The sequence below is a fragment of the Dromiciops gliroides genome, chromosome 2 (genome assembly GCF_019393635.1).
Source record: "Dromiciops gliroides isolate mDroGli1 chromosome 2, mDroGli1.pri, whole genome shotgun sequence".
NCBI lineage: Eukaryota > Metazoa > Chordata > Mammalia > Microbiotheria > Microbiotheriidae > Dromiciops > Dromiciops gliroides.
In genome coordinates this window covers 541,935,755-541,956,627 of record NC_057862.1, presented here as the reverse complement: position 1 = coordinate 541,956,627, position 20,873 = coordinate 541,935,755, and the positions used below count along the sequence as shown (strand labels likewise).

Below are 20,873 nucleotides of genomic sequence, written 5' to 3'. Positions count from 1 at the left end.
GGAGCAAACTAGGTGTTCTCACAACACCTTCTCAGCCCCCGCCCCCGCCCCCACGACTTCCTTCTCCTTCCCAAACTCCAACGACCTCAAAAAAATGAGGCCTATGCCCTTTAGAGCACTAGCCCCCAGTCAGAGGGTGGGGTTCCCGAGTCTCTAGATTAGATTAGATTAGAATTCTGCCTCAGATACTTACATACCAGCTGTGTGATCCTGGGCAAGTGGGTGAACTTTTCTAAGCTTCAGTTTCCTTACTGGAAAATGGGGGACAATAATAGCACCTGCTTCATTTACAAAGCTCTGAGATATGACACAATGAATAGAACTGTGCAGACTTTAGCTCTATACATTATTATAGTCAACTGCTCTTAATCTGTTCACTGCTGAGCTGCAAATGGGGGCTGGGGGTGGGGCAGGTTGCCACTGATCCCCTCACAGAACACATCATGGGCCTTTAACATCCCTTGGGAATGAGCACATTGTTTAGGAGCCTGGGGAGGAGGCAGGATGGGAAAGAGGCTGATTTCACCAGAGCAGAGGTCCTGTCTTGCCAAAGCATGGGAAAGTTTACAGGAGAAGGAAGGAGCCAGATTATGGAGCACCTGGAAAGATAGAGGCCTTGGACTGGACAGAGAGTCAGTAAGGGCTCCATAGATCACTGGGCAGGGAAGTGAGAGAAGGGGGATGTGGATTCTACAAGATTAGTCTGGCCAAAGAAGGCAGATGGGAGAGGGGCAGGCCTGGAGGCACCAGACCAATGGGATGTTACAATGGGATGTAACCAATGTTAGGATGGTTACAGCCTAGAGGTAATGAGCGCCTGAACAGGACTGGTTGCAGGAATCCAAGAAAGGGTGAACGAGCACATGTCTGTATGCTCAGGGCCGTTCGGGGCCCAGAAGCTGGCCTGATCATTCTAATTGTCTTTTATCGAGAGGACATCTTCAGGGGGATCCCTAACATGTGATGCTGTAACCAGCCTGTTGTGTCTCCCACATTGCAAGTAGAGGTTCTGGAGACCAGAAAGGAAGGGGAAAAATGTATGGGAGTGGGGCGTGTGAGTGTCTGCTGAGCAGAGTATGTTTCCTATCCAGAATCAGTGTCCTAAAGACCCTAAACATCTCCGGCTTGAGGAGTGGAGAGTTAGAACCAAAGCAGTGTGACACAGGCCCCCCTCTCTCACCGCCCCGCCCCTCCCCCATCTCTGAGGTCTGGCAGACAGACACAGGTTAGAGGCAGGCCCATAGGAGCCATGTCCCAACCAAGCCCAGACATGTCTGGGCACAAAAATTGGCTCAGCCACTGGGGTGCTAAGACCCCATTAAAGGCCCTGGAGGCAGGTTTGGTTCCAGTCTACTCTGGCTGTACAAATTCCATCCTGCTGTTGACTTCCAACATGCTTTCTCTCATTGCCCTCCCTCCTTCTTCTACTCCCCTCTCAGCACACTCCCCAAACCCCAAGTATGTTTTTCTACTGCTCTATCAGGCTCTCGAATCAATATGGTGTCACAAACTTTCCTTTCCATTGGGGACTTCCAGAAAAAGTCAGGGTGGGGCAAGGAAAGGGGCACCAGACTAGGCCCTAATCCTGAGAGAGAAAGAAGGGAAAAGCTCTACTCCTCACTCTCACCCTCAATTGCCCCGGAGCTGCCTTCCTAGATTCTGGATAGAGTAGAGAAAAGAGAAGAGAGAAAGGTTCTAGAACGATGTCACACCCAGAGAACATTTGCAGGCTCCTCTGATGGACCATAGCTCCCACCCCCTATAAACCCGAGCCTCTCCTCCGACACTTAGCTGATCATGCATTCATTGGCTTCCTTTGTACTAGACTCAGTAATGGTCCTGGACAGGGACAGGCTTGGGATGTCTTGGCTCCAGCTTGCACTTGATGCTCACCAAGCTTACACAGTTTGGAAGACAGGCTGTGGCCTATGGCCTTCCCTTTCTGCAAAACACTACTCCAAACTGCACCCCCCCACCTTCATCCAGTCATGCCAGCCACTCCCTCTCCACTTAAGCCAAGTGTGCAAATGCTGGAGATGCTGCTAGAGTCTCCTAAAATCCAGAAGCAGATTTCCAGCCTCCAGACTCAAACTTTTAAGCCATTTTCAGTGGTAGCTATGATAGGAGCTGCCTGTAAGTAAAATGAAAAAAGCCGAGCTGATATGGACTTAATTTCTGTCAGCCATAGGAAATCGCTTATCTTCATATCTAAAGTAAGCATTTCTTGTTTGTCCAGGGATCTGAAAGAACAGACTGGGAGTGATTTTGTGATAACTGTAATGAAATGTGATTTTAAATGCTATGATAGAAATGGCCTAAGTTATTAAAGCTTAAAGTACCTAGGACTACACCCCACACACACACACCCCATACACAGACACACACACACACACACAGCCCTACCACTTGGTAGATGGTTCTATTAGAAGGCTTGACCCAGAGCCTCATTCAGTAAGGGAGACTAAGCTGCATTCCCCAGAAGCTAGTATAGGGGGTCCATGGAGGTACTAGGTGATGAGGGACCTTTTACATTTAAAAAAAATTTTTTTTTTTTGTGGGGCAATGAGGGTTAAGTGACTTGCCCAAGGTCACACAGCTAGTAAGTGTCAAGTGTCTGAGGCTAGATTTGAACTCAGGTCCTCCTGAATCCAAGGCTAGTGCTTTATCCACTGCGCCACCTAGCTGCCCCCTTTTTAAAAATTTTTTTGGTTTTTGTGGGGCAATGAGGGTTAAGTGACCTGCCCAAGGTCACACAGCTAGTAAGTGTCAAGTGGCTGAGGATGGATTTGAACTCAGATCCTCCTGAATCCAAGGCCAATGAGGGACCTTTTAAAAGCATCCATTAACAGCAGAAGTCCCACATCCTTTCCTCGACATTACCCTTCACGTGGATGCTGTTTCTACCTTAAAGAATAATTTTCCCTAACCCCACCTCTTACCTACCCCAGGCTTCTAGGGAATTCATTTCTGAGGCTCTTCCCCAAAGTAATGAGACTCTAGGCTCAGTCTTCCAGAGCTTCTACAAAGCCATGTGGATAGAGTGCTAGACCTGAGTTTGAATCCAGCCTCAGACACTCACTAGCTCTGTGACCCTGAGCAAGTCACTTCCGGTTGCCTCAGTTTCCTCAACTATAAAACGGGGCTAACAGCACCTACCTCACAGGGTTATTGTGAGGCTCAGATAAGGCACGTAGCGAGGTGTCTGGCAAAGGGTTGGCACTGTGATTATTTCCTTCCCCTGTGCACATGCTTTTCTGTCTCCAGAATCTGTGCTTGTGAGCATTTTCATTTGTACACTGGTCAGCTGCCACCTTTTATTTAGAAACTTCTTGAAGACCACGATTGGGCTTGTCCTCTACTTCCTTTTTCTCCCCCTATAGTGGTCTAGTGCTGTGCTCACACCCACAAACACACACACACCCCCTTTCTCATTCATAGACTCACACACATTCTCACACCCACACATCTATGTAAACATCCACAGCCCCCATGTACTTCCTCAGCCAACTCTGAGATTCTGCAACTCTTAGGAGCTGAAAAACCATCCCCACAGATGAAAATGTCCCGCATTGCCATCTTCATCCTCCTGGACCCCAAGGCTAAGATACTGGAGGGACCCCAGGAGCTGCCCCACCAACAGTGACCATGACTCACATCTGGGACCTCAGAAAGAGCTTTCTCAGTAAAGAGAGTCCATCTGATCCTCACAACAAGCTCACAAGATGAGCTGAGTAGGTGTCGTGGTGTCCATTTGACAGATAAGGAAACCACATCCCAGAGAAACTGTGCCTGGCCCAGGGTCACTGCTTCTGAGCTCAGCTGTCAACAAGAAATCCATTCTCCTTCCCCTTCCCCAACCCTCCTCCTCACCCCAACGAGCACGTGAGGCTTCCCAAGGGGAGGATTAACTGACCAGAACCACACACACCTGCCCCAAATCTCCTCCCTCCCTGGGCAAAGTCTGTGGCTGAGAGAGCTCAGAGAATCAGCCCGAGGAAATTGCCCCCTCAGCAGACAGAACTAAAGGGAAGTCCCAAGGGAGAAAACTCCGAACAAGAGATGGGCTGGTGAAGGGCAGTTTAGTGTGTAGGGAGAAGAGCCCTGGGGGGCTTCTGCCCTGCCTGGTCGACCTTGGGCAAGTCATTCTTCAGGAATGAAATGAGGGCATTGGATTAAGTTGTTTCTGAGGTGCCTTTCACGTCTGGCCCTGCTCCCCGAGGAGCCCCACTTTTACGAGTACCCATGTGCTTTGGCCCATCCGTGTGCTCCTACATCCATCCCCTGACAATCCAATAGAGAGGATGGGCTGAGACTTGTCAGCTACTGAGGTGTAATTCTGGATGGCTGAGTTGAAGGCCTGCAGGGTATGATAGGTGAATAAGACAAGGGTCATTGGGAGCAAGGTGACTGACCATATTTTTTTAAATTACATTTCAGAGCATCAAGTCTGAGAAGATATTCCTTTTGCAAGGCCTTTTTTTTTAAAAAAAAAAAACAAACAACACACTTTATATTTTCTTAAATGGGAACTGTCCCCAAGATTGCTGTACTTGGAGGGGAAATTTAAAAAAAGAAAAAAACAACCACAGAAGCCAAGGGCTTGGAGGTAGAGAAGTCTCCCCTCAATCAAAAGAAGCTCCCCTTACCACACCCCTGCTGCTCTCCCCAACCCTTTAAGACAAATCCAGGGTTCTTTTGGGGAGGTTCTGGGAGGCTGTACCAGTGACCCCCCCGCTAGGCCCCAGCACCTCCCCTGAGTCATCCCGGAACACTTGTGCAAGGTCTCTCTTGCCTTGGACAGGCACCACCTACCTGGCAGAGCTGGTAAAACTATGGGCTTGGCAGCACCCCAGCTGGGGCCTTCCTAGGCCAATTCTCAGATGGACACCTTAGCTCAGAAAGGGCCAAAGCCTTGTTGGATTCCCAGAATACCCTGGGTTAGCCAACTCTTAGTGATTCAAAATAATAATTAAGAAATAACTTTTTAAAAACCCCAACAGGTAAAAATATCCCAACTCACTGAAACTTTCCAACCCCCACAAACCCATGCCTTGCCAGAACTGTTTATAGGGAAATCAAACGAGCCGGTCAGTCACTTCACGAGAGGCCCAAGTTTCTTCCTCATAGATGAACTTCATGACCTCTGATTCCCTTCCAGCACTAACATCATTCATTCACGGGACAAAAACTTCTCAATGAGCACCTGCTGGGTTCTGTGCCCTGTGCTAAAGTGCTGAAGGAGGCACCGTGGCAAATATTACAGTGCCTGCCTTCAAGGAGCTTACAGTCGGGTTGGTGGGAGCAGTGAAAAAATGTACAGAGATGGGGCAGCTAGGTGGCGCAGTGGATAAAGCATCAGCCCTGGATTCAGGAGTACCTGAATTCAAATCTGGCCTCAGACACTTGATACTTACTAGCTGTGTGACCCTGGGCAAGTCACTTAACCCCCATTGCCCCGCAAAAAAAAAAAAAAAATTTAAAAATGTACAGAGATCAACACAATGCCAATAGGACCATAACAAGCACCTAAGAGCAACAAGAAGTGAAGAGAAGATGAGGGAAGGGATGAGGGAAGGCTTCAGAAGAGGCAACGTCCAAGGAGCTCTGAGTTTGTCTTCTTTCTGCCCTGCTCTATGCTTACAGAGGGGCCAACAGTGGTGCAAAGGACCCTGATACACACACACACACACACACACACACACACACACACTGATCAGTCATCTCTTAAGAGAGGAGAGATTTAGCAAGGCCCCAAATGCCTCCCTCCCTCAATTCCTAGATGCTCCTTCCACCTGTACCACCGGCTCCTGGCTCTCCCTCAGCCTCTTCAGGGTCCTGGGGCAGTCCTGCTGGTCCAAGTCAGATTTCTGAGACAAGAGGAAAAGGGGTTTCCCCGGGGATCTGAATTCTAACTCTTCTCCTCCCCCTAAAGTCAAAGTTGGCCTCGCCACTCCAAGATCTCCCACTCAGCAAATAATATCCAGGGGTAATTGAATGTGGTGGAACGGGGGCTTTTCAGCCTCAGAGTGGAAGTCTCTGGATGTCATTTAATGGCATAAAAAAGAAAAGGCTCAGGCCTCCCGCCTACCAGCACCAGGATATCATTAATCTCAGTAGAAAAGCATCAGCGCTCCTATCACCGCCAGCCAGCCCTGCCAACGAGCCAGACAAATTACAGACTTAAGCCAGGATCCTGGCGGGACTGTTATTAGGCTGGAGTTGAATTTTTTTTTTTTTTTTGCAGGGCCACTGTCCCTGATGAGAGGCAGCAGAGCAGTGGGCTAGGAGGTACATTTGAGCGGGAACAGTATGGCTCCCAGGCTCACCAGCTGAGGGGTAGAGAGGGGCGGGTGGAGTTCTATGGATTAGGCCAAGAAGTTGCCCCAATCGGAGGTGCCTGAGGCAGGAGTCAGGGCACCTAAGGAGAGTTCTAAGCAGTGGCAGCTGGACCTTCCCACTAAGTCTATCTGAAGTCCCATTCCCCTTTATTCCTCCAGCAGACCAGAAATAAATAAAATAATGGCTGACACTAGTACTTGAAGATGTGCAAAAGGCACATGATGTCATTTGAGCCTTGCAACATTCCAGGAAGGTAGGAACCCCCGGAATCACCCCCATTTTACAGATAAGGAAACTGAGGGTCATAGAGGTTGTCTCCTCACCACGGCCCTCCTCTCATACCATTTCCACCCCATGGGAAACTTGGACTCCACTCCTAAGTCCTCTGGCTCTGCTAGAAGAGTTTTTCTCCTCAGGTGACCCAAGCCTCTCTGCTATACATGGCATCCTCACCAAGTCCCCAAGCAGGTACCCTTTTCCCTTCATCCCCCTCTCCTTTTCCAGCTTCCTTTTATATGTCATCTTCCCCAAGCAGGATGTAAGTTCTTTGAGGGCCTTCTATTTGTATCCCCGGTGCTTAGCACAGTGCCCGGCACTTACTGAACAAATGCTGTATCTAGTACTCAACTAATAAGTGCCAGAGACCAATTTCCAAGTAGAGAACTCTTTCCTTTACACTCCACCATAGGCCCAAGTGGGAAAGGGGGAGGGGAGAACAGCAGAAGGCAGGAGGCCACCACCCAAATGTATCCCTGGCAGGCTGAGCCTCTGTAAGCGGAGGGTTTTTAGGATCAGTTTAGAGCCTGAAGTTGGTGGTCATTGGTTAGGGGCAGAGGCACAGGGGGAGAGTGGCTGCCCTTGGGTTGTTTCTGAAGATCCTCTGTAAAGCTATGCTTGGGCACGGGGCAGCTAGGTGGTGCAGTGGATAGAGCACCGGCCCTGGATTCAGGAGGACCTGAGTTCAAATCAGGGCTCAGACATTTGACACTAGATGTGTGACCCTGGGCAAGTCACTTAACCCCAATTGCCTCACAAAAACAAAAAACAACCCCCCCCCAAAAAAAAAAGCTAGACACCGGATTCGTGCCACTGGCCAGGAGCACCCAAGAACTCAATAACTTGTTCAATATTCAGCCATCTTGATTCTTGTGAGGTCTTTCTGCATTGACTCAGTATTTCAATTCCTAGAGAACAAGACAAGAGACAGGGCCCATTTGACTTGCTTGGGACAATGACAAGTGTTCCACACAGGCAGCTGTTGACTGTATGAACGATGGTGGCAGTGGGAGCTGCCCCCTTGGTTTGAGACCTTCCCCAACTATGCAGCTCCCTCCACCCACTTGCAAATGAAGATCTTCATCTCATCTTCTTAGTCCTGCTAAGGGCTCATGGTATCTACCTTGTTTTCCCCCCTGGGGCAATGAGGGTTAAGTGACTTGCCCAGGGTCACACAGCTAGTAAGAGTCAAGTGTCTGAGGCCAGATTTGAACTCAGGTCCTCCTGAATCCAGGGCCAGTGCTTTATCCACTGTGCTACCTAGCTGCCCCCTGATATCCACCTTTTAAAGGGTCTTCCAGCTCTCTCGCTTGCTCCCCTCCCCCTCCCCCCCCAAATTCCTTCAGTTGCTTCTCACTGGAGACTAGGCCATACAAGGATTAGTTGAAGGAACTGAAGGATGCTCAGCCTGGAGAAGAAAAGAATGGGGGTGAAGGAAGGGCAACACGATACCTGCCTTCGAGTATTTGAAGGGCTATTTTCCAGAAGAGGAATAGAACTTGTTCTAGTTGGCCTCAGAGGGTGGAACTAAAAGAAATGGAAAGAAGTTTCAAGGAGGCAGATTTAGACCAAAGGTGATAGAAGGAAAAACTTCCAGGCAATTAGCCCTAATAGTGGGATGGGCTAACTCGGGATGTGTGTGTGTGGGGGGGGGGGGTACTTGTTTCCCCTTTACCCAAGCCCTTCAAATGAAGCCTGTATCATCACTTGTCTATATAACACAGAAGGGATTGCTCTTCAGAGAGTCACAGGTCAGGGACCTAGAGCTGGACAGGATTTCATAAACCACCTAGTCCCACCCCCTCATTTTACATATAAGGAAACTGAGATCTGGAGGTGAAAGGATTTGCCTAATTTCAAACCGGCAGGATTTGAACCTAGGTCCTCTGATCCAGAATTAGCATTCTTTCCATTGTTGGACTAGATGTCCTCTAAAGTTCTTTCTGACTTTGAGACTCTGTGATTTAATGGGAGGGGAAGATTCAAGAGATATTTCAGGGATAGAATAGGCAAGGCTAGGCAACTGATTGCGGAAGGGTGGGGTGAGTACCAGGCAGACAACTTCCAGGTTTCAAGTCTGGATGACTAATAAATGTTAATGCCATTAACAAAAAGAGAGATAGGGTATGGGGTTTTTTGGGGGGGTGTCAATTTTTGGAAGATATATTGGAGGTGCCATGGGTATTATTACTTTGTTTATTATCCTCTGACATATATGCTATATATGTGTGTGTGAGAAATTAACATATATGTGCGTGTGCTACCTAAAGCACATACAGGTAGAAATGTCTAGCAAACATTGTAAGGATGAGGCCAGAGCTCAGGTGAGAGGCCAAGACTAGAAATTGGATTTGGGAATTATCTGTGTAAAAATGATCATTGAGACCATTGGAGAAGGTAAGATTGCCAAGGGAGATAGTGTGGAGAGGGAAGAAAAGAAAGCTTGCTCCTTGGAGGGGCCAGTCACACTTCAGGGATGGGACCAGGACAAACTACTGAAGAAGCCTAAGAAGAGAACCTGTGACGGTTCAGGAGTCATGGCAGCCACCAAGAAAGTATCAGTGTCCTGGAGTGGGCATCCCACAGTGTCAGTGCAGCAGAAAAGTCAAGGAGGAGGAAGATCCCAAATGGCCGTTGGATCTTGATGCTTGAGGTCATTGATAACCGTAGAGATATTTGGGATGAGGATGGAAAACAGCTTGAAAAGCAATGAGGAGTGTGTGGGTGAGGAATAACTGCAGACAAGTGGAGACTATTCTTCCTGGAAGTTTGGCAGGGAAGGAAAGGAGATAAGATGGTAGATGGAGAGGGTAGCCAAGTCAAGGGAAGAGTTTTGTTTTGTTTTTTAATTGGAGAGATCTGAATGGTGAAGGGCCTGAAGCCTGTGGTGCATGAGGATCATTTGAGGAAGGCAGGATGCTTAGCCAGAAGAAAAGAAGACAAGAGTCCTTGAAAGACTGTCCTGTGGGAGAGAAATTAGATTTGTTCTTCTTGGCTCCAGAGGACAGAATTTAGGGGGAACTGGAGGCAGCGAGAGGGAGATTCCAAGAGGTAATTGCAAGACTTGGTGAATGAGAAAACTTCCTAACAATGACAGCTATCCAGAAATAGAATGGTAGGTGATGAGTTCCCCGTCACTGGAGATGTTCAAAGGTTGGATGACCACTTACGTTGTAGCAGAGATCCTTTTTTCTATCATGGACTGCCTCAGATGGCTTCTGAGGTCCCTTCAAGCTGTGAAATTCTGTGAATGTCTTTGTAGACAAAGAATTAAGAGCCAGTAAAGATGATTGATCTAACAAGATCATGGAGAAGATGGAGATGAATCTAGGTCAAGATCACATGTGAAAGGGTTAGCTTTATCAAGCTGGGGTTTTGGGGAGGTCACCTCAAGGACCGGGGAGAACATTGAGAAATTATAAAATGTGAAAGAGCAGAAGTGAAGGAGCTCCGTGATAGCCTCCATCTTCGGAGGCACTGCTGAAAGTGAGGGGGATAGGGAGGGGTTACATCTGGATACTTTTAGGGGAGAGAAGAGGATGGGAATCAATAAAAAATGCAATAAGAGGATTGCAGTGCACCAGTGAGAGCCCAGTTGAGATTAGAGAGTGAATTTCTAGTGGACTCAGCACAATTCTGTAATTTCCTCCTACACTATGGAGAAGTCAGATAGATAATCGCCCAAGTCTGGGTGTTAGCAGGGTGACAAGGGTGCAAGGTCAAGGAGGCGAGAGATTCGCAAGCACCTGTACTATAGACAAGCAAGAACAGGAGGACCTTCGGGAACTGTGGGCTGGATGCCAGACCCCCTGTATCCTGGGGCTGCTAAGCAGACCCACTGTGCCATCCCAAAAAGCACTGCATGTATCACACACCTCCCTCTTGCTTCTCCCTTCCAATCAGAATGAAACCATAGGTTTCCATTGGACCCTCTGGAGTCACCCGCTCGCTTTTGTGACCCAGGAGGAGCCCACCTTGGCAGGCTTCTGTGTACAAGCTGCACATAGCTGACTCCACTCCAGCTTGTGGAAAGAGGCTGAGCCATGCATGGGGGGGGGGGGCCTCTTCTGAGAGCAGCAACCACAAAGAAACCACAGTCCTCTGGCTCCCTGCTTGCACACCCCCAGTCCCCTCACCAAGGGACTGACTCACTCCTCTTCCTTTTAGACCTTTCAGAGGGATAGAAGAGTGCAACAGGAAGAGAGAGAGAAGGGGGCGGGGGAGAGACAGAGAGCAGGGAGAAGCCTCACAGTAGAGCCAGAGAGGAGTTGACTGGGGTATGCAGACTGGGCTGATCTGTTTCCAAGAGCAGGGCTTGAAGACAGGGCCCAGTTATTTCCGCCTACCTATGTACTACCTACACAGGTAGTAATTGGTAGAACTGGGACTTGAACCCAGGTCCTTAGACTTCAGTACTTCTGCTGCTGCCCCAACCCACTCAAGCTCAGGAGGACACAGGCTTCGATACTGCTCATAAAAATTCTTCTACTTGGGACTTTTAATCCTCCAACATAATGAACAAGATCAGATATTTGGTCCATTACTCAAAAAAAAATTTTTTTGGTGAGGCATTTGGGGTTAAGTGGCTTGCCCAGGGTCACACAGCTAGTAAGTGTCAAGTGTCTGAGGCCAGATTTGAACTCATGTCCTCCTGACTCCAGGGCCAGTGGTCTATCCACTTTGCCACCTAGCTGCCCCTTAATATGCATTTTTAAAAGAAGAACCTTGTTTTCTAGCCCTAAGTCTAAACTTCTCCAAATAAAACGTCCCTCACCTCTTCAGTGGCCCCTTATGAGGTGGCAAGGTTTGGAAACCTCTGATCATCCTGGTCCCCCAATCCTTCATGCTCTCCCATTTAATTTCCTTCTGAAAATGAGCTGTCCACACCCCAACACAATATTCTAGATTTGGTCTGACCGGAGCACAGTACCTCAGGACTGTTACCTCCTTCCCTGGTGGACACTTCCCTATTAATTGAGTCTAATTAGCTTTTTTTAGCTGCCACGTCACACTGTTGACTCATACTAAACTTGTTGTGGTCTGCTCAAATCCTCAGGACTTTTTCACATGACCAACAGTTACCTACTCAAGACTCAGTGACTCTGTATTTGTACAGTTGATTTTTTTTTAACTCAGCCCTGTTATACCTCCTCCCATTAGATTTCTCCCATCACTGAAGCCTGTCAGGGTCTCTTTGCTTCCTGGCACTGTGGTTGAATATGTTAACTGTCTCTTCCTGCTTTGAGTCACCTACGAATTTAATACAGCAGGCCATCTATGCCCTCTTTCAAGAGAAAAATGTTTAACAGAAAAGAGCCAAGCCTTGATGCTGCGGGCACTCCATTAGCTTGGAATCAATCTATTAATCACCATGCTTCATATTCAGTCTTTCAATGGGCTCTGAATCTATTTAACCTCTATAATCTAGCCCACAGGTGGCACGTGGCCCACAAGACGTCTGAGTAAAGTGGGAACCAGATTAAGATGTAATTGAGAAATATTTGACAAGATAAATAAAAATGCAATAAAACATAGATGATAGGACATTTTAAAACTAAGTCAGTCTGAAGCTAGCAGGGGTCCTTGTGTAGAATCAGTGCTTCTCCCCCCTCCCCTCCCCTTCCCATCCCCCCACCCTCCCACCTCCACCCCCCCTTTCTGTTTGAGTTTGACCCGCCTGATCTAGCCTGCCTATCTTTGTCATCTGCACAAAGCTGTGGAGTTTATCTCAGCTTTATGTCTCTCTCATTCTCCGGGTCCACCAGTTTCCAACACTTAAAAAAAAAAAAAAGGAAGTGAAGTTAACTCGGAAGGGCCGGCTCATGCTAGCTTTTACTGATTAACCCTTTCTACTATGCTTTGACAAATTACGCCTTACACATTTGAGTAGTTTCTCTTCAGTCGGCCTCAGTTTTTTCATCTGTCAATTGAAAGGCCTGGACTAGGAACTCTGAAGGCCTTCCTGGTTCTACATCTAGAATCCTACAGCCTAAAGGCCTGTCATATGAAAGAGGAAATCAGCTTACTCTGCTTTTCCCCAAAGGGCAAAATAAGGAGCAGTTGGCAGAAGGGGTAGCACACCTGTCCTGGGTATCACAGAAGAGGTGCTTGGATTGGACCAAATGACCTCTGAGCTCACAGTCTGCTTTGAGGTTTCATGAATTAGATGAAGAGCCTAGACGAGAAGTCGTCAGTAGGACCCCCGAGCTAACCAAAGTTAGGCTGCCTCCCTCCCCCATCACAGCGTTAGGTAGGTGTTTATTCTGTGGGACAGTCCATCCCATGTCAGTTGGAAAGACCAAAACCTGAGTAAAATGAGTGACTCCAAGGAACCCCTTTGATTCTCATACTTGTCCCAACCCCCAAAAGACCAGATTTGCCCATTTTACCCATTCTCTGGACTTAGGCACTATTTCCCTCAGCTGCCTCCTTCTCTCTATGACCCTGAAGCCCCTTTCTCCCACTGGGGACTTCTTTCAGGAACCTCCATTTTGAGGGAGGCCCAGGCAATCCATCCTTCATATTGGGTACATCACAGGGCAGCTAGGTGGTGCAGTGGATAAAGCACTGGCCCTGGATTCAGGAGGACCTGAGTTCAAATGCAACCTCAGACACTTGACACTTACTAGCTGTGTGACCCTGGGCAAGTCACTTAACCCTCATTGCCCCGAAAAAAAAATTAACATATTGGGTACATCACCATCATACCCCCTGGAGCACGTACCTCTCCTCCTCACCTGTTTCTCAGCTCTGTCTTCTGTGTTGTCTTCCCCTAGTAGAATGAAAGCTCTTTGGAGGCAGGGACTGACTTTATTTTTAACTCAGTGCCTGCTACACAATAAACACTTATTAAATGCTTGTTGGCTTCACTTTACCGAGAAGCAGAGTGAGTAGTTGTAACATTATGACTTGAAGGACTGTAAGGAGCTCCCCACCAAATATATGTATGTATCTATGTATGTGTGTATGTATGTATGTGTATATTATATAGAGGCAATATATACATATATAGTGTGTGTATCTATAAACACACATATACATACACATACATACATACAAAACTGATGCCTGAAATTCCTCCCTTAGACATGCATTCCTTTGACTTCAGCTTTGCCCTCTCCCTGAGAGCCTCACTTAAAATACAAATGTCCCAGGAAACATAAGACCTCAAAAAGCTAAGGCTTTGAATGAGTGCACCTGATTCTTTTAGGATAAAAGAAAAAGAGCAAGCACTAGGACAGTAGGAGACTGGAAAGGTATGGGGCAGGTTGGAGGCGAAGGCAGTGCTAGACAGTCACCAAAGATAAACTCCTTGACTACCTCTAAGATTTTGCCCAGGACCAACACTGTCTGCTGGGCTAATTATACACTTGCAGTGCCTTGGCTCTGAGGAATACTAGCCAGAAAATAACTGAGTGTGGGCTCCTTAAGGAGCAGGGGCTGGCTCACCCTCTTCAACTTGTATCCCCATGGATCAGCACGATGTTTCGCATATAATACGTGCTTATTGCACATAATAAAAGCTTTTCATTCATTCATTTTCTTTTTTTAGTGGCAATTGGGGTTAAGTGATTACCCAGGGTCACACAGCTAGCTAGTAGTGTCTGAGGCCAAATTGGAACTCAGATCCTAACTGACTTCAGGGCCGGTGTTCTAACCATCATGCTACCTAGCTGCCCCACATTTATTCGTTTTAAGGGACACTGTACTCACAATAACCTGTGTGGAATATAGGACAAGTATTCTTACCCCCATTTTACAGATGAAGAAAGTGATAGAGCCTGTAAGTGGCTCTCCCAAACTTACAAAGCTATTTAAGTGTTATAGCCAGGATTTGAACCCCCATTGTCCCAGACCCCAAGTCTCAGATTCTCTGTCTCAAGACCACATCTCCTCTCCAGGAAAATAGCCCAGGGCACTCCCTGAGAGGCAGGCTGGGCAAGTCCCATAGCCTCAGATTGTAGCTATGTGAACCTGGCAGCACCCACGGGAGATGAAAGGCTATAAACGCTTTAGGTGAACCCTTTGGCTGGGAGAGCAGATCTTCGAACACCCTTGCATTTTTTTTCAATTGTAGAGAGAGCATCAAAAGCATAATTTTTCTCAATTGAGTATTTAGGAAGAACACTGTGGTTTGAGGGGCTCTAAGAAGCCCTGCCTCATCCCTCCCCCTCAAAAGTCTCCAACAGCAGATGCCTGAAATTCCACAATTAGAAATTCATTCCTTGGGTTAAGCATTGCCCTACCCCCAAACACAGTTTTTAAGATACAAGGTCCCCAGAGTGAGGAATCTTATTTAATTAAATTCATTTCAAGAAATATGCATTAAGGGCCTCCTGCATCCAAGCCACTGGCTTCTCCGATACAAAGACAAATATGAAACAATCCCTGCTTATATCCTGATGGAGGGATACTGCATGTATACAAGTAAGCAAAGACCAATTATATACAAAGTGATTCCAAGAGAGAAGGCTATTGACTGGGGGATCAGGAGAGGTCTGATGTAGGAAATGGGTTTGGAAGGAAGCTAGGGATTCTGGAATCAGAGAGGAGAGGAGCAGCCACCAGGCAGGAAGGGTGACAGGCAAAGGGAAAGACAGGACAGGAAAGAGAAGGGATGTCTACAGAAAAAAAGTTAGTGGGCCCGATGGCCCTGAGCAGAAAGTGAGTGAAGAGGAGTAATAAGAAATAGGTCTGGGGGGCAGCTAGGTGGTGAGGTAGATCAGGCACCAGCCCTGGATTCAGGAGGACCTGAATTCAAATCCTGCCTCAGATACTTGACACTTACCTAGTTGTGTGACCCTGGGCAAGTCACTTAACCCTCACTGCCCTGTAAAAAACAGACAAAAAACGAAAGAAAGAGGTCTGGAAAGGCCAATAGGAAACAGTTTGGGGAGCCCCCTAAATACCAGGCTGTGCAGTCTGTGTTTTCTCCAGGAGGCAACAGGGCTAAAATTCTCTAGAGCATCACCACTTCCTTTCACGGGTCACATTCTGCCCTCCCTATCTTTCCCTCAGCTCCTTCTTATTTATCCTGACAATTCCCTCCCCCCCCACCCCCAAAAAATCTTCCTCCAATAGAATTCTTCCCTTAGACTCTAGCTCTGTCTCAGCTTCCCTAACAGACACCGGGATTGGGACTTCCCAACCTTCACTCCTCAACCCTCAGCATCACTTGTCCCATCCCCACCACAAGGTTCTAAAACAGAGCCTTTTATGTCTCAGCATGACCACTGGCCATGAACTTTCCCTGCTCTATCTGGCCCACTGGCAAATGTTACAGTGTGTGTGGTGGTAGTGTGTGTGTGTGTGTGTGTGTGTGTGTGTGTGTGTTAGAGTTTTGTTTTTTTCCTTTGTGGGAGGAAAGAAGGAAGAATGGAAGGAGAGACAGATATCAAAGGGGTCAAAAAGATGCTTCTGACTTTCTCAGACTCAGCAGTTAGAGTGGCCAGGTATAGAGATAGGAAGGCAGCAAGGGCTCATTCCAGGATCTGGTGGGTTCATAGATCAACTTTAAATTCATTCCCATTTGCAACAATTCCAGGTCTCAAGACCTTTCAGGATTTTACCCGATAAAACTGGCTCTATCAAGAATGAGGGGGTAGGGCAGTAGGCTAAGAGGCTGTGTAGTATGAGGTTATTCCCCCTTCCTCCACCACTCCCACTGACACAGAGAGAAGCAACCTTTGAAGGGAAACAACTAGTAAATGATTAGACTTTCCTCATCTACCCAATTAAGTAAGTGCCTGGTGGCTACCCTTCTATCAAAGGGCAAGAGAGAAACCTTTGACATCCCTCCCTCATTCCCCTTTTACTGTTTATTTCAGGTTCCTGGTCCATCAGTGACTTCATAAAGCATTTCCACTTGGGCTCTCCTGTGGCTGCCAGCCAGTTCCTCACCCAGAATTATCGTGATTTTTAGCTAGACCTACAAGCACCTGGAGAAGGTGGTGAATGACCAGGGACAGAACCAGGCTCAGGCTGTTCCTTTCCAAGGTGTATGCCCAAAGGTACCTGCTCTTTGCCCAGTCACCTTTTCCCCCACCCCTGCAAGGTCATCTCAAGCTTGGAGAAAAACTTCAGGCTATGGCTTCTGGGTTTGGAACCCCTTTTGCACCCCACAAAAAATTTTTTTAAATCCTCATTTGCTATCTGGTTTGATCTGTTGGCTTCTGCTCATTCTTCTTCCCAAAATTAGCAGGGGAAAAAAATCAGTGTGAGAAGACACACTTGGAAGTTCTCTCAAAGGTGGGGGAGTGAGAAGTGTGAAGCTGGGGAGCAGGAAATCTAGGTTCTGATTCTGGCTTTGTTGTTAACTTGACTGGAGACCCTGATCCAGTCATTTGCCTTCTTTTGAATCTCAGCTTTCTCATCTTTAAAATGAGGGGATTCGGGGGCAGCTAGGTGGCACAGTGGATAGAGCAGTGGCCCTGGATTCAGGAGTACCTGAGTTCAAATCCAGCTTCAGACGCTTGACACTTACTAGCTGTGTGACCCTAGGCAAGTCACTTAACCCCCACTGCCCCGCAAAACAAACAAAAAACATGAGAGGATTCAATTAAATCAGGGGTTCTCATGTCCTAGACCCTTTTGGCAGTGTGGGGAAGCCTTTGTACCCCTTTTCAGAATCACATCTCGAGAGTTAAAGGAAATGCTAAATTTCAGTTAGACGGTCCTGAAAAGACAGATATATTTTCCTTTTCTCCACCTTGAAATCTACCCAAGGACACTTTAGGGGTTAGGGGACCCCAGGTTAAGAGCTCCAGAAGTAGATGGCTTTCAGTTTGGGGCTCATAGGCTTTCATGTACCTAATTAATCAGTCACACCCTTCCTTCCACTTAACACTCCTAGAGAGGCTTTCCCCTCTGAGTCCCTGAGGCTTAGCTACCCTACTGAGTCTGACTCATAACCTTAGAAAAAAAGCACCTCAGTTCTCCCCCCCTGCACCTTTCTGATCTCCCACCCCTCCCCCCAGCTCCCAGTTCCCAGCTCCTTATCCTTGCCTCATTTTTCCTCCAAAAGGTAATAGTCCCCATCCCCACCTTTCCCCAGGCTCATGGCTGATGACCATTACTCTTGTGTGCAAAGTGCTTTGAGATCATCTGATGAAGGACACTGCCACAGAACTCATATTTGTCACCCTCTTACCACCACTCCCACCTTAGTTGAGCAATAGAAATGGCCCTGCCGGCCGCTGGCCACCTCCCCCCTCGACACCCCCAGCCTGGCTGGAACTCAGTGGACAGGCCTAAACAACATCCTCTAAGGCTCCAAAGGACAGGTACCCCAGAACTCGACAGAGTCAGCCACACTCTTCTGTGGTCTCTTCTGACTCCCAGGCTATGTTGATTACTGCATCGGAGACCAACCCCGGGGGCCAAGAGGAAATACGGCTGGTGAAATCGGGTCCCACAGCACCCGCCAGCCCGCAATCTGAGTTTAAAAAAAGCAAAAGGAAGTGACCGTTTACAATGTCATGGAAGGCAGCCGCAATGGGGACTGTTTTAGTGTGTCAACATCTCCCTACACATCACCCTCTCCCTCCTCCCCCCAGCACCAGGGTGTCATTGGCTGCTTGGGTTAGTGCCAGGAGAAATAAGAGAGGCAAAGCTTCCTAGAACTACACCAAATCCAGACACAGACAGATTTCCCTCTGGTGTTCTTCCTTCTTTGTGGTGAGGGTGTTTATTTGGGGATGGGATGGATCGGATGTTTATCCTTCAAGGAAACTATTGACTTTCTTTGCTTTTTTTTAATCCCCCCCACCCAGTCTCTCTTGTATTCTGGAGTTTTGTATCAGTTTTAAGAAAAAGAAGTTCCTGACTCCATTTCCCACTCCACCCTCAAAGAAAAAATCAATATTAATAATAAGAGAAACGACTCTATGCTGGGTATTCTGTGACTGGTTAAGCCACACCTTGGGGGGGGGGGGTGGCAGGGAGAAGGATGACACACCTGGACTGCTGTGGATACCTCTGGAAAAATTCACCTCCGCCTTAGCTTCCTACTGTAAAGTTCCTTCCCCTTACCCCCAGCCTTTCTGTGTTTTCCTCTTACTGGGAATGAGATGGGAGTTATAAATTGCTTTGAGATCCTCAATAACAGGCCTACTGAAAAGAAATATAGGAGAATGACTATTCCTGGGACAGGGTTAAAGTGAAGATGACCAGTTGGGAGAAGAGTCTGAAACAGAGCCATCCACTAGGAAACATATATGCACCCTCCTGCCTACTCACAGCAAGCCCAGCTCCCTCCACTTACACCCCAGACACATCGAGTCAGGACTGGAAGAAATGGATGGTGGGAGGTATGCCAAACCTTCGGCATCCTCCCCCTTTGCCCCATCCCGGTCCTAGGCCCCTCGTAGCAATGGCTGGGACTGCCAAAAAGAGAGCTAGCTCTCCCATCACTGTCTTCCAGGCAAGATCCTGCCCTCTGGCCAGATTCTCCTAGCTCGCTCATCCTTGTTCTTCCACATCCATCTTATTGTTCCCTGAGAAGAACCATTGCTTTGAGATGACTGTTCTTTGGGAGAACGGAGACAAAGTTGGGGGGGGGGCAGGTGTGTGTGTGTGTGTGTGTGTGTGTGTGTGTGTGTGTGAGAGAGAGAGAGAGAGAGAGAGAGAGAGAGAGAGAGAGAGAGAGAGAGAGAGAGAGAGAGGAGGGGAATGAAGGGAGACAGAGACAGAGATAGAGAGAGGCAGAGAAAGAGAGGCAGAAAAGCTGAGAGAGATAGGAGAGAGAAACAAGTCACTTTGGAAAACTTCCACTTTAAATACAACAATAACAATGATGACTCCAGGTAGAGAGAGAAGGCCTGGTATGCATACTAGGGTTCCTTTGAATTTCCAATGAGCTGTCAACACCACACCTGTTTTTCCTTACCCTTTGGGGTGGGGTCTGTTCAAGTTCGTGTGTATGTGTGTGTGTGTGTGTGTGTGTGTGTGTGTGTGTGTGTGTGTGTGTGTGTCCTCCTGCCCAAGCAGGATTGAGGAAGATCAGGACTAAGGGTGAGTTCAAGAAACTGCTGGCTATTTGGAAATAACACTGAATTTGGAGTCCGAGAAATGGGTTCAAACCCCTGCTCTGCTATTTACTTGCCTTGTGACTTTGGACAAGTCTATTCATCTCTCAGAAAGTTGATTCAATTAGACAATTAAACCGTACCTATTATGGGCAACACACTGCTTAAGGCATTGAAGATACAAAAAACAACACTGTCCTTGTCCTCAGAGTTAATAATCTACTGGGGGCGGGGGAGGGCAAGTGGAGGGGAGGGGGAGAGGGAGGGGGTGGGAACAGGGAGACTGAAAATAAGCACAGTACATGGAAAGTTTAGAAGGGAGGGAGCACCAGTAACTGGGGGATCAGAGAAGGTTTCATGGAGGAGAAAGCACTGGAACTGAGCCTTGAACCAAGACTCAGTTTCCTCATACGAAAGTGTGCGTGGGGAGGGGGGGGAGGGGAGGTTCCAGCTGTAAATCCTTTGACTCTGGGTTAGCAGAAAGGGGCAAAGATCTCTAGCAGATATGGGATTGGGGTGATGGGCAGAGAGACGAGAGGGCTCTAGATGAACTCCCCCCCAGCTTCAGTGGATTCTACCCAGCACCCCACTCCCCAAGTCAGATGAGGCAATGGAGACTTGGATCTACAAAGATCTACAGTTCCTTAGCAACTAACAAGCACCTCCCTATAAAGACAAAGACCCTTAGCTCAGTATTCTCCCTTCCCCCAGCCCCTCTGGGGGTGTGATCCTCAGCTCAGGAGTGGGGTGAGGGGTTGTTTCCCCATCCTTCCCCTTCCCAGGATGAGTAGGGGCTGGCTCTGGGCCCACCTAGGAGGAGGCTGTCCTGATATTACCTGAAATTACCTAGTCCCCACCGGCACCTTTCATCCTGGCATCTCAAACAGTCGCTAATTAACTTTCCCATTTACACACCTGCAGGCACGGGCAGGCGAGGTCTCTCACTTTTCTCTCGTCTGTTATTCTCTCTGTGTCTCTGTCTCTTACACACACACACACACACACACACACACACACACACACACACACACACCCCAAATACCTCTTCTCTGCCCTAATAAGAGATTGATTAAACTCGCACACACTCGATACCCCACCCCAGGCTTAGTAGTCAGAAGTCCCTTTGGCCCTGAGTGCCAGTAACTGAATCAGTTAGTTACCGAATGCCAATGGCCCATTAAGGCATAAGCATTGGAAGAAAAAAAAAAGAGGTGAGTGAATGGGAGAAGAAAG

General features: G+C 47.8%; 1 protein-coding gene across 5 annotated transcripts in view; it reads left to right on the top strand.

The window, feature by feature from the left end:
• PEBP4 (phosphatidylethanolamine binding protein 4) overlaps positions 1-16,944 on the top strand; it is a 390,774-nt gene extending 373,830 nt beyond the window's left edge. For 3 of the 5 annotated variants that reach the window (XM_043986461.1, XM_043986466.1, XM_043986465.1), the window contains exon 7: positions 16,443-16,943. In XM_043986461.1, coding sequence (XP_043842396.1) covers positions 16,443-16,537 — 95 coding nt within the window. In that variant the 3' untranslated portion in view covers positions 16,538-16,943. Of the gene's footprint in view, positions 1-16,442 lie in introns of all 5 variants that reach the window. The other 2 variants (XM_043986462.1, XM_043986464.1) reach the window with 2 other exon arrangements.
• Positions 16,945-20,873: the final 3,929 nt, after the last annotated feature.